The 12,568-nt window shown below is 39.3% G+C and overlaps 1 protein-coding gene, 1 long non-coding RNA gene and 1 pseudogene across 2 annotated transcripts; 2 read left to right on the forward strand and 1 right to left on the reverse strand.

The window, feature by feature from the left end:
* Positions 1–1,187: 1,187 nt before the first annotated feature.
* On the forward strand, positions 1,188–5,169 carry LOC130565517 (tripartite motif-containing protein 16-like; annotated as a pseudogene).
* A 1,180-nt stretch (positions 5,170–6,349) lies between these two features.
* On the reverse strand, positions 6,350–11,285 carry rpf2 (ribosome production factor 2 homolog). Its single transcript, XM_057352304.1, has 10 exons — positions 11,181–11,285; positions 8,522–8,654; positions 8,279–8,316; positions 8,003–8,042; positions 7,836–7,917; positions 7,664–7,740; positions 7,484–7,583; positions 7,166–7,268; positions 6,933–7,077; positions 6,350–6,802 (listed from the first exon to the last, which is right to left on the reverse strand). Exons 1-10 carry the CDS (start codon positions 11,201–11,203, stop codon positions 6,626–6,628), a joined length of 918 nt encoding a protein of 305 aa, XP_057208287.1. The 5' UTR covers positions 11,204–11,285; the 3' UTR covers positions 6,350–6,625.
* A 239-nt stretch (positions 11,286–11,524) lies between these two features.
* On the forward strand, positions 11,525–12,443 carry LOC130565525 (uncharacterized). The gene is made up of 3 exons (XR_008964388.1): positions 11,525–11,585; positions 11,692–11,846; positions 12,330–12,443. It is a non-coding gene; the product is annotated as an uncharacterized LOC130565525 (long non-coding RNA).
* The last annotated feature ends 125 nt before the right edge of the window (positions 12,444–12,568 follow it).

Genomic DNA, 12,568 nt, shown 5'->3' on the forward strand with positions numbered 1-12,568 from the left:
ATAATAAATATATATATTTTGTTAATTTTCATACAATTTATCTTGATTACAACTATAACATAAGTACATAAATTGGATGACCTTTAGTCAACACATCTCTTGGATAATATTAAGCGTTTTTTGCCCTCAATTAGTGACGTCACAGTTTTCGCGTGTGCGCCACCCACCGGTGAATAAACGCTCTGCGAGTATTTTAAAGGAACAGTTCATCCAAACATGAAAATGATCTTGTTCTGTATTATTACCATTAATTATTTAACAAATGCTATATTAAAAATCTCTACAACCCATTTTTACACACGTAACTTTACATTTACAACTTGACAAGTAATTGAAATCAGATCTGAATCTGCAAACCGCCCATGTCAGCAGGTCTTGTGTTCACTTGCTCTATGTAGAGTTTCTGTACGACACTGACATCTAGTGGACGTGTTTATTACATCGCTTGTCAAACATGTTTCACGTGTTTCATAATCAGAAGCAGGAAGTCTTTAAGTTCAGTTGAGAGAAAGTGAGAGTGAACTATCATCGATGTGTGGAGTGTTTGGTGTTTCTATCTGTGTGTGTTCGTAGGGTGAAATGGCAGAAGCGAGTATTTCAGAGGATCACTTCCAGAGGTGTAAAGAGTACCTGAAAACCATACTTAAGTAAAAGTACAGATACCTTGCAGTGAAAATTACTCCATTACAAGTTACAAGTCACCAATTCCAAAACGACTTCAGTAAAAGTCTTCGAGTATCTGATTTGAACAGTACTTGAGTATTTGACTCATACTGAATGTAGGCTCAAAGCAGCACTAGTCCTCAACACTTAAGAGACACGTCAGTGAAAAACAAGAAACAGTTGATTCATGAGGAGAGCAATCGCATTTATTTTCTTAAATCATAATAAGACTGAACACCTCAAAATTGCAACAAGTCATGGCCTACACCATAACTTTTATAACAAATAACACCATATAGCCATTTTATAACACCATAACATCTATTACAAACACCCAAGTCTCATTTAAGCTCAAGAGCTCAAAAAAAAACAAAAAACATACAAAAAGGTCTCTTCAATATGACGGATAAATAAAATAATGTTAAGTAAAATTAAAAAGTCAAAGTCAAAGCCAGCGATTGTCAACTACCTGATAATGCACTCGTATTCACATTAATAAGTAAGGGCAAAATTCACAAGAAGTACCTTCAATGCCCTTTAAATGGCAATATTAATTCTTCTGTAGCAAAAATAAACTGCTGCAAAAAAAGATAGGTGCCATGCAAAATGTAATGTGTAATTGCATTAGTCATTACAAATGTAGTAGAGTAAAGAGTACATATACTTGTTCAAAAATGTAGTTAAGTAGAGAGTAAAAGTTGCTAATATCTTTAATACTCAGTACAACTACAAAGTAGCCAAAAAGATACTTAAGTAAAGTAACTAAGTACATTTACTCCAATACTTTACACCACTGATCACTTCATGTGTTCAGTGTGTCTGGATCTACTGAAGGATCCTGTGACTGTTCCCTGTGGACACACTTACTGCATGAGATGCGTCACGGACTGCTGGAATCGAGAAGATCAGACGGGAATCTACAGCTGCCCTCAGTGCAGACAAACCTTCAGTCCAAGACCTGTTTTAGGGAAGAATGTGATGTTTGCTGAGATGATGGAGAAACTGAAGAAGACTGAAGTCAGATGTGCTGTTTCTGATCACTGTTCCGCTGGACCTGCAGATGTGGAGTGTGACGTCTGTACTGGAAGAAAACACAAAGCCATCCAATCCTGTCTGCTGTGTCTCAACTCTTACTGTCAAACTCATCTTGAGCAACACCAGAATCTCTTCAGAGGTAAAAGACACGACCTGATAGACGCCACTGCACCACTTCATGACGTGATCTGCCCTCGACATGACAAGATTCTGGACATTTACTGTCGCACGGATCAGAAGCTTATATGTACTCTGTGTATAGATGAACACAAAAACCACGAGATTGTTTCATCTGCAGCAGCATGGACGGAGAAACAGGTGCTTAATTTATTTAGAAATAAATGCTTTTTCATTGTCTTACCGTGGAAGTTTACTGAGCTTTATGACGATTTAATAGTTCAAACAGACTCTATTATGCAGTCATTGTGTTCAATGTTTCAGAGTCAGTTTGGAGAAAGAAAGAATCAACTTCAGCAGCAGATCCAGAAGAGACAGAAAGACCTTCAGAAGATCAAAGATGCTGTGGACTCTCACAAGGTGAGTTTGGAGCAGAAGATCTCAGAAGAGTCTCAGTGTGTCTCACAGTAATGTGTGTGTGTGTCAGTGGTGTGCACAGACAGCAGTGGAGGACTGTGAGATGATGTTCACTGAACTGATCTCATCCATTGAGAGAAGACGCTCTGAGGTGACGCAGCTGATCAGAGATCAGGAGACGGCTGCAGTGAGTCGAGCTGAAGGACTCTTGGAGCGACTGAAGCAGGAGATGGATGATCTGAGGAGGAGAGACGCTGAGCTGGAGAAGCTTTCACACACACATCATCACATCCATTTGCTGCAGGTAACAGAGATGTGAAAAACAGACCAGTGCTCTTGATGCACCTGTCACACTGGACGCAGAATGTGCTGTGCTGGCCGCAGGGTTCAGTGTAGACCTTCGATTTGTGCTGCGCTGGCCAGAGCAAAATAGGCGGAGTTGTAAAAACAGCGGGAGTTCTATACATTTTAGCTTTATTTCAAAGTAGTGGACGAGGCTAGAGGAGGAAAAAATGGCATGCTGCTGCTGCCCATGTCCTTTCACACGCATATTGCCTACCTACAACAAGTTCCCTGACTTAAAACACACCTGACATGCCAACTTGAATTGATCTCAGCGTTTCTCCCGATGTTCTGGAAATTCAGACACACATGCGATGCGTTCCTAATGGGATATATCGCCCTCCGAGGGCACTTCGGACTGAAAACAATCATGGCCGCCATACTGAAGGGTCATTCCTGGCTCATAACTGGCCACTTCAAAGGGCCCTTCAGAATGACAGATATGGAAGGGTACACCTGATAGACACTTCACGCCCCCGTGATTCTTTGCACAGATTCTTTGCATGTCAATGGTGCCTACTTATGGGCAGGGGATGATGACGCAGAAAGGCACTTTAAGAAACAGAGCCGTCAATCCCAAGGAAGCAAAGAATGGACTTGTGTTCAAGGCAGCCTCGGAAGAACGGACGTACCGCAATGAATTATGGGACTTCAAGCAGGTTTGGTTCTGCATTCAATGCATCCTTGATATCAAGAACACATCTGGGTACTTTCATGTGTTCTCTGTTCTTGAGTATTGGAACTGGACTTTGACGAGTAGAGCAAGAACACCACAACACCGCTGAAGAGCGCATATTGAGAAATGGCCAGTTGGTCCCATACACCCTTCAACCCTTTGAAGCTCTCACTTCAGGGATAGTACACAGGGATAGTAGCTGTTCATCCTGTTTCTATTGGTCGCGAGGTTAATCGTCACAGAGTGCAACAGCATAACTAGTTTGAACTGTGACCTCGGCGTGTGCGCAAGCTCGACAACGGTGCACTCCGCTGCGTGTGCGCTTTGGTCGACGCAGCAACAAACCGTCCTTGTGCGGCGCAAGCCATTGAAATGAAAGGGTTTCATAGCACAGCGTATTCTGCGTCCTGTATGAAAGCCACATAGGAAGAGAACAGCATGTGTGTCACACAGATGTTTGTGTGTGTGTGTGTGTGTGTGTGTGTGTGTGTGTGTGTGTGTGTGTGTGTGTGTGTGTGTGTAGAGTTTGCTGTCTCTCTCTGTTCCTCCTGGATCCACAGACTCTCTGTCCAGCATCACTGTGAGCTCTCTCCTCTCTTTTGATGATGTCATCAAATCTGTATCTCATCTGAGAGACGAACTGGAGCAGTTCTGCGCACGAGAGCTAGAAAAGATCTCTGAGAGAGGTGAAGTATCATTCATTGACTCTTACAATCCATCAGCTGTGATCATGTAGAAACACAAATGATTTCATGAGAATCACATGTCTGTTTATTTCTCAAGTGAAACACACAGAGATTATTCCCAGTCCTGAACTGAAGAGCAGAGATCAGTTCCTCCAGTGTAAGTGACTACAGACACATCAACACATCCACTACATCTCTTATCAAACACACAAACTTTACAGAGAAACACAACATGAAGAATCTCACGACACGTGTGATGTCAAGAGCTGTTGATTTAGTCCAGAACGAATGATTTGAATCAGTGAATGATTGTTTGTGTAAGAATCTCCTCTTTAGTTCATATGGTGTCAGATATTAGTTTGTGACATTAATGGAGACGACAGAGCGCGCGTCTGTACTGGATGACAGCTGCAGGTGCAAATTTGAGATTTCATAAAGTTTGACTTTGTTCAACGTGAAGCGTTTCTTTAAAAACAATAAATCTGATGTCGACAATGAAGAATATCTCAATATTTCTCTGATTAATTACTTTTGTGATGTAAAGATGCAGATGATGTGTTTTATGATCCTCAGATTCTCTTCAGTTGACTCTAGATCCAAACACAGTGAATAAAAAACTCAATCTGTCTGAGGACAACAGAGAGATTACAAACACTCTCACACAGCATCAGTATCCTGATCATCAAGACAGATTTGATGTGAGTCAGGTGTTGTGTAGAGAGAGTGTGTGTGGACGCTCTTACTGGGAGATTGAGTGGACTGGTGAAGTTGTGGAGATATCAGTGTCACATAAGAGCATCAGGAGGAAGGGACGGGGTGATGAGTGTGAGTTTGGAGGTAATGATCAGTCCTGGAGTTTGATCTGCTGTGACTCCAGTTAATCATTCAGTCACAATAACAAACACACTAATCTCCCTGTAAAGCTCAGATCTAATAGAATAGGAGTGTATGTGGATGAGAGAGTAGGGATTCTGTCCTTCTACAGCGTCTCTGACACAATGACCCTCATCCACAGCATCAGCACCACATTCACTCAACCGCTCTATCCTGGGTTTAATGTTTATTATAAATCATCAGTGAAACTGTGTGATCAGTAGATGATACAGAGATTACACAAGTTATATTTTAAAAGAAAACATTTCTCAATGTCAATAAAATAATATCTTCCTCTTATTGGCAAAGTCCTGATGTGTAATATAAAGCATCTTGTAATAATTCAGTGGTCATTAATAAAGATGTAAAATTAAAGGTCAATGAATGAATATTTAAAGGAAAGAGGCATGATTTGACTTTCGCTTGCGAAACACGTAACACAAATATATCAAATAAAAAAATTGTATTAAAAAACATTAATTTCATGTAAAGTAAATTATACTAAAAGTAGATAACATTTAAAAACACGAAGTATAATGTAATTATTTGATGCTTTCGTCAGACAAACTTTTTGCTTTAATGAAGCTGTGAAGTAGTTTAACTTTTACAGATGCAGAAGAAATACAGCCTCAGAAAAAGGTAAGAGACAATTTAAAATGTTTATTTTTATTTAAATTTCTAGGTATTTCTAGATGTATTGTGGTCATTCTAGTCCAGTATTTGTAAAATCAAACATCAGGAGCGAGTCATCCAACAGCAATGTGAAAGACATGACAGCATGACAAAACGCACAAAAACTGTCATAAAAATCCAGATTATCACATAAAAAAGTTTTTGAACTCTTTATAATTACATGTAGAAATATGACTGTTGTGTTGCTGTAAAGTGAATCTGAACTTGTTTTCTTTGCAGTATTCGAGGTCTGAAAAAATACTGAGCATCTCTTCTGTTGTTTTCACCTGTTTCTAGTTTCCATTTTCTGCAAATAAGTGCAAATAGAAACAAGATTTTTATTCGAAATTTGGGAGAAATATTGTTAGCCGTTCCCAGAATGAAACAAAAATGATCATTTTTCCTAAACATAGTCAATTTTAAAGTTGGTCTCTCTTACAGTATTTTTTCCACAGCTGTATATTTTAAGTGCACTGGTTTGGTTGTTTCCATTTACAACTTATTTGAAACTTGTTTTGATGATTATAATAACGATGTTCTTTTGACAGAAACCTTCAGAAAATCTCTTCACAGTTAAAGACACAAATCTGAGAATGATATCCCTAAATCTCTTAATTTTATCAAATATTTTTAAGATAACGTGATTTTATTTAGAGGATCAAACCAAACGCTGAGCATTCCTTGTACACATTATGAATATTTAACAAATGATATCAAAATAATATACCCAGTGTTTCCTGGTGAGAAAGCAATGTCTGTAAGAAACATTTCGTCAGCTAAATATAAATGAATACATCTCGACAACGACCAATAGTCTAGAGTTTTTTTGTGCACCATCACACCGTCTTTAAAACAAACCACACAAAAACATTAGTTTTGAAAAAATCGTTTTATTACAATGACACTTATATCTCGATATATGTGATACTCAAGCGTTAGTCAGTAATAAATGTAAATCTGTTCGAGTGTAAGAAATCGTTCTCCCTGTAAATATCAGTCCATGATAAAGTCAGAGTAGAACCGCCATCCATACGTCAACTGAATTTTCTGTTTTGCTTCTAAGCCTGTTTGGGATTTGTAAGCTTCAAACACACACAGTCCCACAATGCAACAGTGTGGGTTTAATTCAAACACCACAGTGATGTCATTCATCGGTTCTGGGGAGTTTGGGTGACGTGACATCTGCCGTGATCTCTCCTTTCCTTTTCTTCAGGCCCTTCATCTTACGTGTCTGCAGTTTGTCCAGATTCTGCTTCTGCATGTGTATACGGCCCAATCTGGTGCCAAAGGCATCATGGGATATGTTCTTCTTTTTCTTAGGCTGTGTGGGTACAAAAGACACAATGTGATGAAGTTTAACAGAAGTAAATTGATGCAGAGATATACATCTAACGGACTACATAACAGTATAAAACCAAAGAAATCTATTGCATGTGATGTCAGCGAATGACCTTCACGCCTTTGGGCCGTCTGTGTGCAGATCTGAACAGGTCATCTGAGGCCATGTGACTTCTCCTCATGACAAAATCAAAGGAAGGTCCGATCTCCTCCAGTTCAATCCTGGGGGTCCGACAGCCAGATTTCTTCAGCAATACTCTGTGAACATCAGTGATAAAACCAAATCATCAGCAATCTCTGTCTGAAACCGATCACGTGTAGCTGAAGTGAAGAGTTTGTGTTTTACTTGTAGCTGCGCATGTAAATCTTGTCGTCCAGCGCGGTGAAGTGAAGCACGTGCTCCAGTCCTGCCAGCCGTACAGCGTTTACTCTGGGACCACAGAAGAAATCTGACGGAAACATGTAACAGCACAGCGTGAGAAATGAATGCCTCTAGTGTTACCACACGCAACTGTAAACACAAAAAACGCTTTAATATACATGTTTATACACATGAGCATGTGGATCCACGAGTCTAAAACGACATCATAGAAGAAAAATATTGTATGGAAAGTGTGTTAGTTAGGACATGATAAGAAGTCATTGAGAATTGATGCTACATTACCTGTCAGAACGTTCCTTAATCGTTTATGTTCATTATCTGTGTCAAACAGTTCGCCAGCAAACACCAACATTGGTTTGGTGCCCTCGGGACACTTGTCCTTCTTCAGAGAGAACAGAGAGGTTCTTTAGTTTCCATCAAACACATAAAAACACAACGCATCAAATAAAAATGCTCATTTACCTTCACGTCTTTAAGAGAAACAAACTTCTCAATGCCGAGCTCAAACATGTCCAGCACATGGAAATCAAACATGCGACCTGTGACAAACGAAAGTAAACACACACGTGACTTTGGCCAAACCAACCATTTAAAAACGTGTGTAGACGCTTCATGTTTTAGTGAACCAAATTACCAAATATGAGATTGTGTGGTCTCTTCTTGTTGTGTGAGCCAAACAGAAACAAGGAACAATCGGATTTCTTGGAGAAGAATTCCTGAAGGACGGTTAACATCGTGTTACACAATGAACCACTGAAACGCCATATTAATGAAGACATGACGTACGACTCATAAACTCACCAGCGCCGTTGAGTCTTCAAATGGCCTTACTATGTTTTTCCTGTGAAGAATGAAGCGGTTTAGTGGTGCTGTAAAAATGATTATAGCCACACAAAATACACAAAAACTATATATATATACGGCCGACTCTATTACAGAAACCTGAGGGCATACAGCTCCACTCACACTACTGCTGAGTGCTGACGTTTGTATGCTGTGTGCAATAAGCAATTTTTGTCTGGATTGAAGACATCATAAACCACATGCTTGTTTATAATTTAAGAGACATTGACTTACTTTTTGTACAACACAGCACCTGGTTTCTTTAGAGCATACTGAAACAACACAGACCAAATAAAACATTAAACACAGAATGTGGATTAACATTAAAACAAACCGTCAGAGGGCGAATAGAAGTATATTTGTATAAATGGTCTAGATCTGGGTCTTGACTTCTTCAATAAATTCATCATGGTCTATTAAAACAGGGATCCTGATTCTGACGGACGGCTCATGAATGAAGAGAACGAAATCTCTCACCACATCCTTCAAGGCTTGAGTGACAGTCTCGCTGGTGTTGCCTCCTTTAATGATCATGCCATTTTTAACGTTTTCTATCAGTTTGGGTGCTCGGCTCTCAAGAAAGCGTTTAGAGCGCTTCGTTTTCGGCCTCCTAAAAGAAAGAATTAAAAATAAGATCAAGGAGATACCCAAACTTGATATTTACCCAAAGGACAGTTGCGATTCATTTTACAGTATGTACAGTACACTTACAGTATACCCAACAGAACGCTGTTAACACGTACTTGTTATGGGTTAGGTTCAGGGTTGGTATATATAATCACACAGAATCTAGTCGTAACCAAACGTTTTGAGAATGACACAAATATTCATTTTCACCAAGTCTACTGCTTCAGTGATTTTTGTGTGTTTTTGTCAGATGTTACTATGGTATACTGAAGTATAATTACAAGCATTTCATTAACGCAATATTAATGATATCCTCCAGATAATACACTATCTATTTTTATACAACTTTTTCTGTAAATTATATTTCATTCATTCTGCTGTATATAGCACATACATTGTACTACAATAGTCTATTCTTATTTTTTACTTGTACATATTTACATACATACATAGCTTTACACTCTCTATATCTTTATCTTATGTTTATTGTATTGTATTTCTTAATCGTTTATACCCATAGGCCCTTATATAAATCATTGTGTACTGTATTCTATCGTGTTATGGTCTCTGTGTACTGTTGTTGCTGTTTCTGTGTTCTGGATGCTCCTGTCACCAAAACAATTCCTTGTATGTGCAAACACACTTGGCAATAAAGCTCTTTCTGATTCTGATTCATGAGTGTCAAAGGCTTTAATTGACAATTACATTAAGTTTACGCAAAGACTCAATATTTGCAGCGTTGACCCTTCTTTTTCAAGACCTCTGCAATTGGCCCGGGCATGCTGTCAATCAACTTCTGCCCCACATCCTCACTGATGGCAGTGTAATCTTGCATAATCAATGCTTGGAGTTTGCCAGAATTTGTAGGTTTTTGTTTTGCTTGAGGATTGAACACAAGTTCTCAATGGGATTAAGGTCTGGGGAGTTTCCTGGCCATGGACCCAAAATGTTGATGTTTTGGTCCCCGAGCCACTCAGTTATTACTTTTGCCTTATGGCAAAGAGCTCCATCAGGCTGGAAAAGGCATTCTTCATCACCAAACTGTTCTTGGATGGTTGGGAGAAGTTGCTCTCTGAGGATGTTTTTGTACCATTCTTCGTTCATGGCGGTGTTCTGAGGCAGAATTGTGAGTGAGCCCACTCCCTTGGCTGAGAAGCAACCCCACACATGAACGGTCTCAGGATGCGTCACTGTTGGCATGACGCAGGACTGATTGTAGCGCTCACCTTTTCTTCTCCGGACAATCTCTTTTCCGGATGCCCCAAACAATGAGAAAGGGGATTCATCAGAGAAAATGACTTTACCCCAGTCCTCAGCAGTCCAATACCTGTACCTTTTGCAGAATATCAGTATGTCCCTGATGTTTTTCCGAGAGAGAAGTGGCTTCTTTGCTGCCCTTCTTGACACCAGACCATCCTCAAAGAGTCTTGTCCTCACTGTGCGTGCAGATGCACTCACACCTGCCTGCTTGCTGGACTTTCTTGGGCGCCCTGAAGCCTTCTTCACAACAATTGAACCTCTCTTCTTGAACTTCTGATGATCCGATAAATGGTTGATGTAGGTGCAATCTTACTAGCAGCAATAGCGTCGCCTGTGAATCCCTTTTGGTGCAGCGCAATGATGACTGCACGTGTTTCCTTGCCGTTAACAGAGGAAGAAGAATGAATTCCAGCACCACCCTCCCTTTAAAGCTTCAGTCTGTTATTCTAACTCAATCAGCATCACAGAGTGATCTCCAGCCTTGTCCTCGTCAACACTCACCAGTGTTAACCAGAGAATCACTGACCTGATGTCAGCTGGTCTTTTGTGGCAGGGTTGAAATGGAATGTACATGTTTTTTTTTGGACTAAGTTCATTTTCATGGCAAAGAGGGACTTCACAATAAAACTCAATTCATCTGATCACACTTCATAACATTCTGGAGTATGTGCAATTCGCCATCATAAAAACTGAGGCAGTAGACTTTGTGAAAATTAATATTTGTGTCATTCTCAAAACTTTTGGCCACGACTGTACACAGTATGCTCATGTAGTAAAAGAAAATAAATATATACATGTATATTATATATTTAAAAACGATATACTTCTGTTCTATTGTTATTCAGAAACATACAGTACCCTCGTGCATTTTATTGGACATGCCTCAATGAAATTAAATAGCATATTGTTTTTGTGTTAGCAACGCAACGGATGTGGGTTCGATTCCCAGGCACTGTAACGTTAAGCCAAAATACATAAACTCATTAAGGATGAAACATCTCAAATTCGCACGCGTTATTGCCAACTTCATTCTATCTTGGTACTGGTACTTGTAAGGGTGGCAATGTTACTAAACAATTCTGAAATCTTTTAAAAAAACATGATTTTAGCTTCACGTGTCTCGAGCTGAAAAAGCGGCCAAGCTTAGATCTTGTACTAAAACAACTTTTCTACCAAACGCACTACGTTACACTAATCCTCTAACACGACGTTAATTAACCAGCACACAGAAAATATAACGTAAACTTACACGATCCCGTCTGACTGTGTCATGGTTTTATCCCGCTGTTCCTCGTTGATGGAAACACGTGAAAGCAGCAGAGTGAAGCCAGAGTTCAAAATAAAATAACTTCCGTTTCTCCCCGGCAAAGATAAAAAATAAAAGTCGTTACCACTGTCGCATCATTACAATGATAACGTGTCATTGGGGAATTGTATTATGAAACGTGAAACATACCAAAATTCATTTTTATCTTTACACAACATACAATCCAATATTTTAATTAGAAATGTTGGTTTGATTTGTACCCTTAGGGTTGGGTGGCCCACTATTTGATGGGGGGAGATGACGCCAGTGGGGTGCTGATGACTGACGGGGAATTGAACCAATAGCGTGTATTTGTGAAAGTGAAAGTAAGACAGAAGACAGTTTTTGGTGACTGCATCTTATACATCTCCTTACTGTGTATGTCTTTAATTTAACCTTGTACTAAAGTACTTTGTTATTGGTGTGTGTGCGTGTGCGTGCGTGCGTGTAACAGCGGTGTGCACAGACGTCAGTGGAGGACTGTGAGATGATGTTCACTGAACTGATGAAATGCCTCATTCATTCATTCATTCATTCATCGATGATCTGAGGAGAGACGCTGAGCTGGAGAAGCTTTCACACACACATCATCACATCCATTTGCTGCAGGTAACAGAGGACATTTTGTCAAATGCTGTTTTTATTCTTGTGAAAAATGATTTTGGTCATGTAAATTGCAGTAATGTGGTGATTTATTACAAAACTGCAATAATATGCGTCATTTTACAGAGTAATTTGAAAAGAATTCAGTGCTTCAGAAATGACAATAATGGCTGATATAAATTATAAATTATATGAGCAATTTAGATGTTTCATTAGATTTGTCTATTTTTGGTTAATAAAAACTGACAAATCATTGAGACCTTCTGCAGATTGTTGTGTCTGAACATTGAATCATTTTTAGCCCTTTAAATACCAGATTATGACGTTTCATTGTACTGTACATGTACATTCAAGTTCTGACCTCTAATCCAGCTAAAATAGATTGTGTAAGAATGTTGGAGGAATGTGATTGTAAAGTGCTGTTGAAGATGATGATGATGAAAGTGACAGTAGTTGTGATGGTGTTTGTGTGTTTATTTGATGCTGTAGAGTTTTCAGTCTCTCTCTGCACCTCCTGAAGCTCCGGACGACATCAGTGTGACTTTCCTCTTTTCTTTTGATGCTGTGAGAGAATCTGTCCGTCAGCCGAGAGACAAACTGCAGGATTTCTGCACACAGCACATGAGAAAGATCTCCGGTAAAACACTGAACATTCATCTAATCCAATCTGACGTCATATTAGAAATACAGTCCAGAGAATGAACATCATGAGTTTCTATATGTTGATT

Source organism: Triplophysa rosa, linkage group LG15 (assembly GCF_024868665.1).
Source record: "Triplophysa rosa linkage group LG15, Trosa_1v2, whole genome shotgun sequence".
Classification (NCBI taxonomy): domain Eukaryota; kingdom Metazoa; phylum Chordata; class Actinopteri; order Cypriniformes; family Nemacheilidae; genus Triplophysa; species Triplophysa rosa.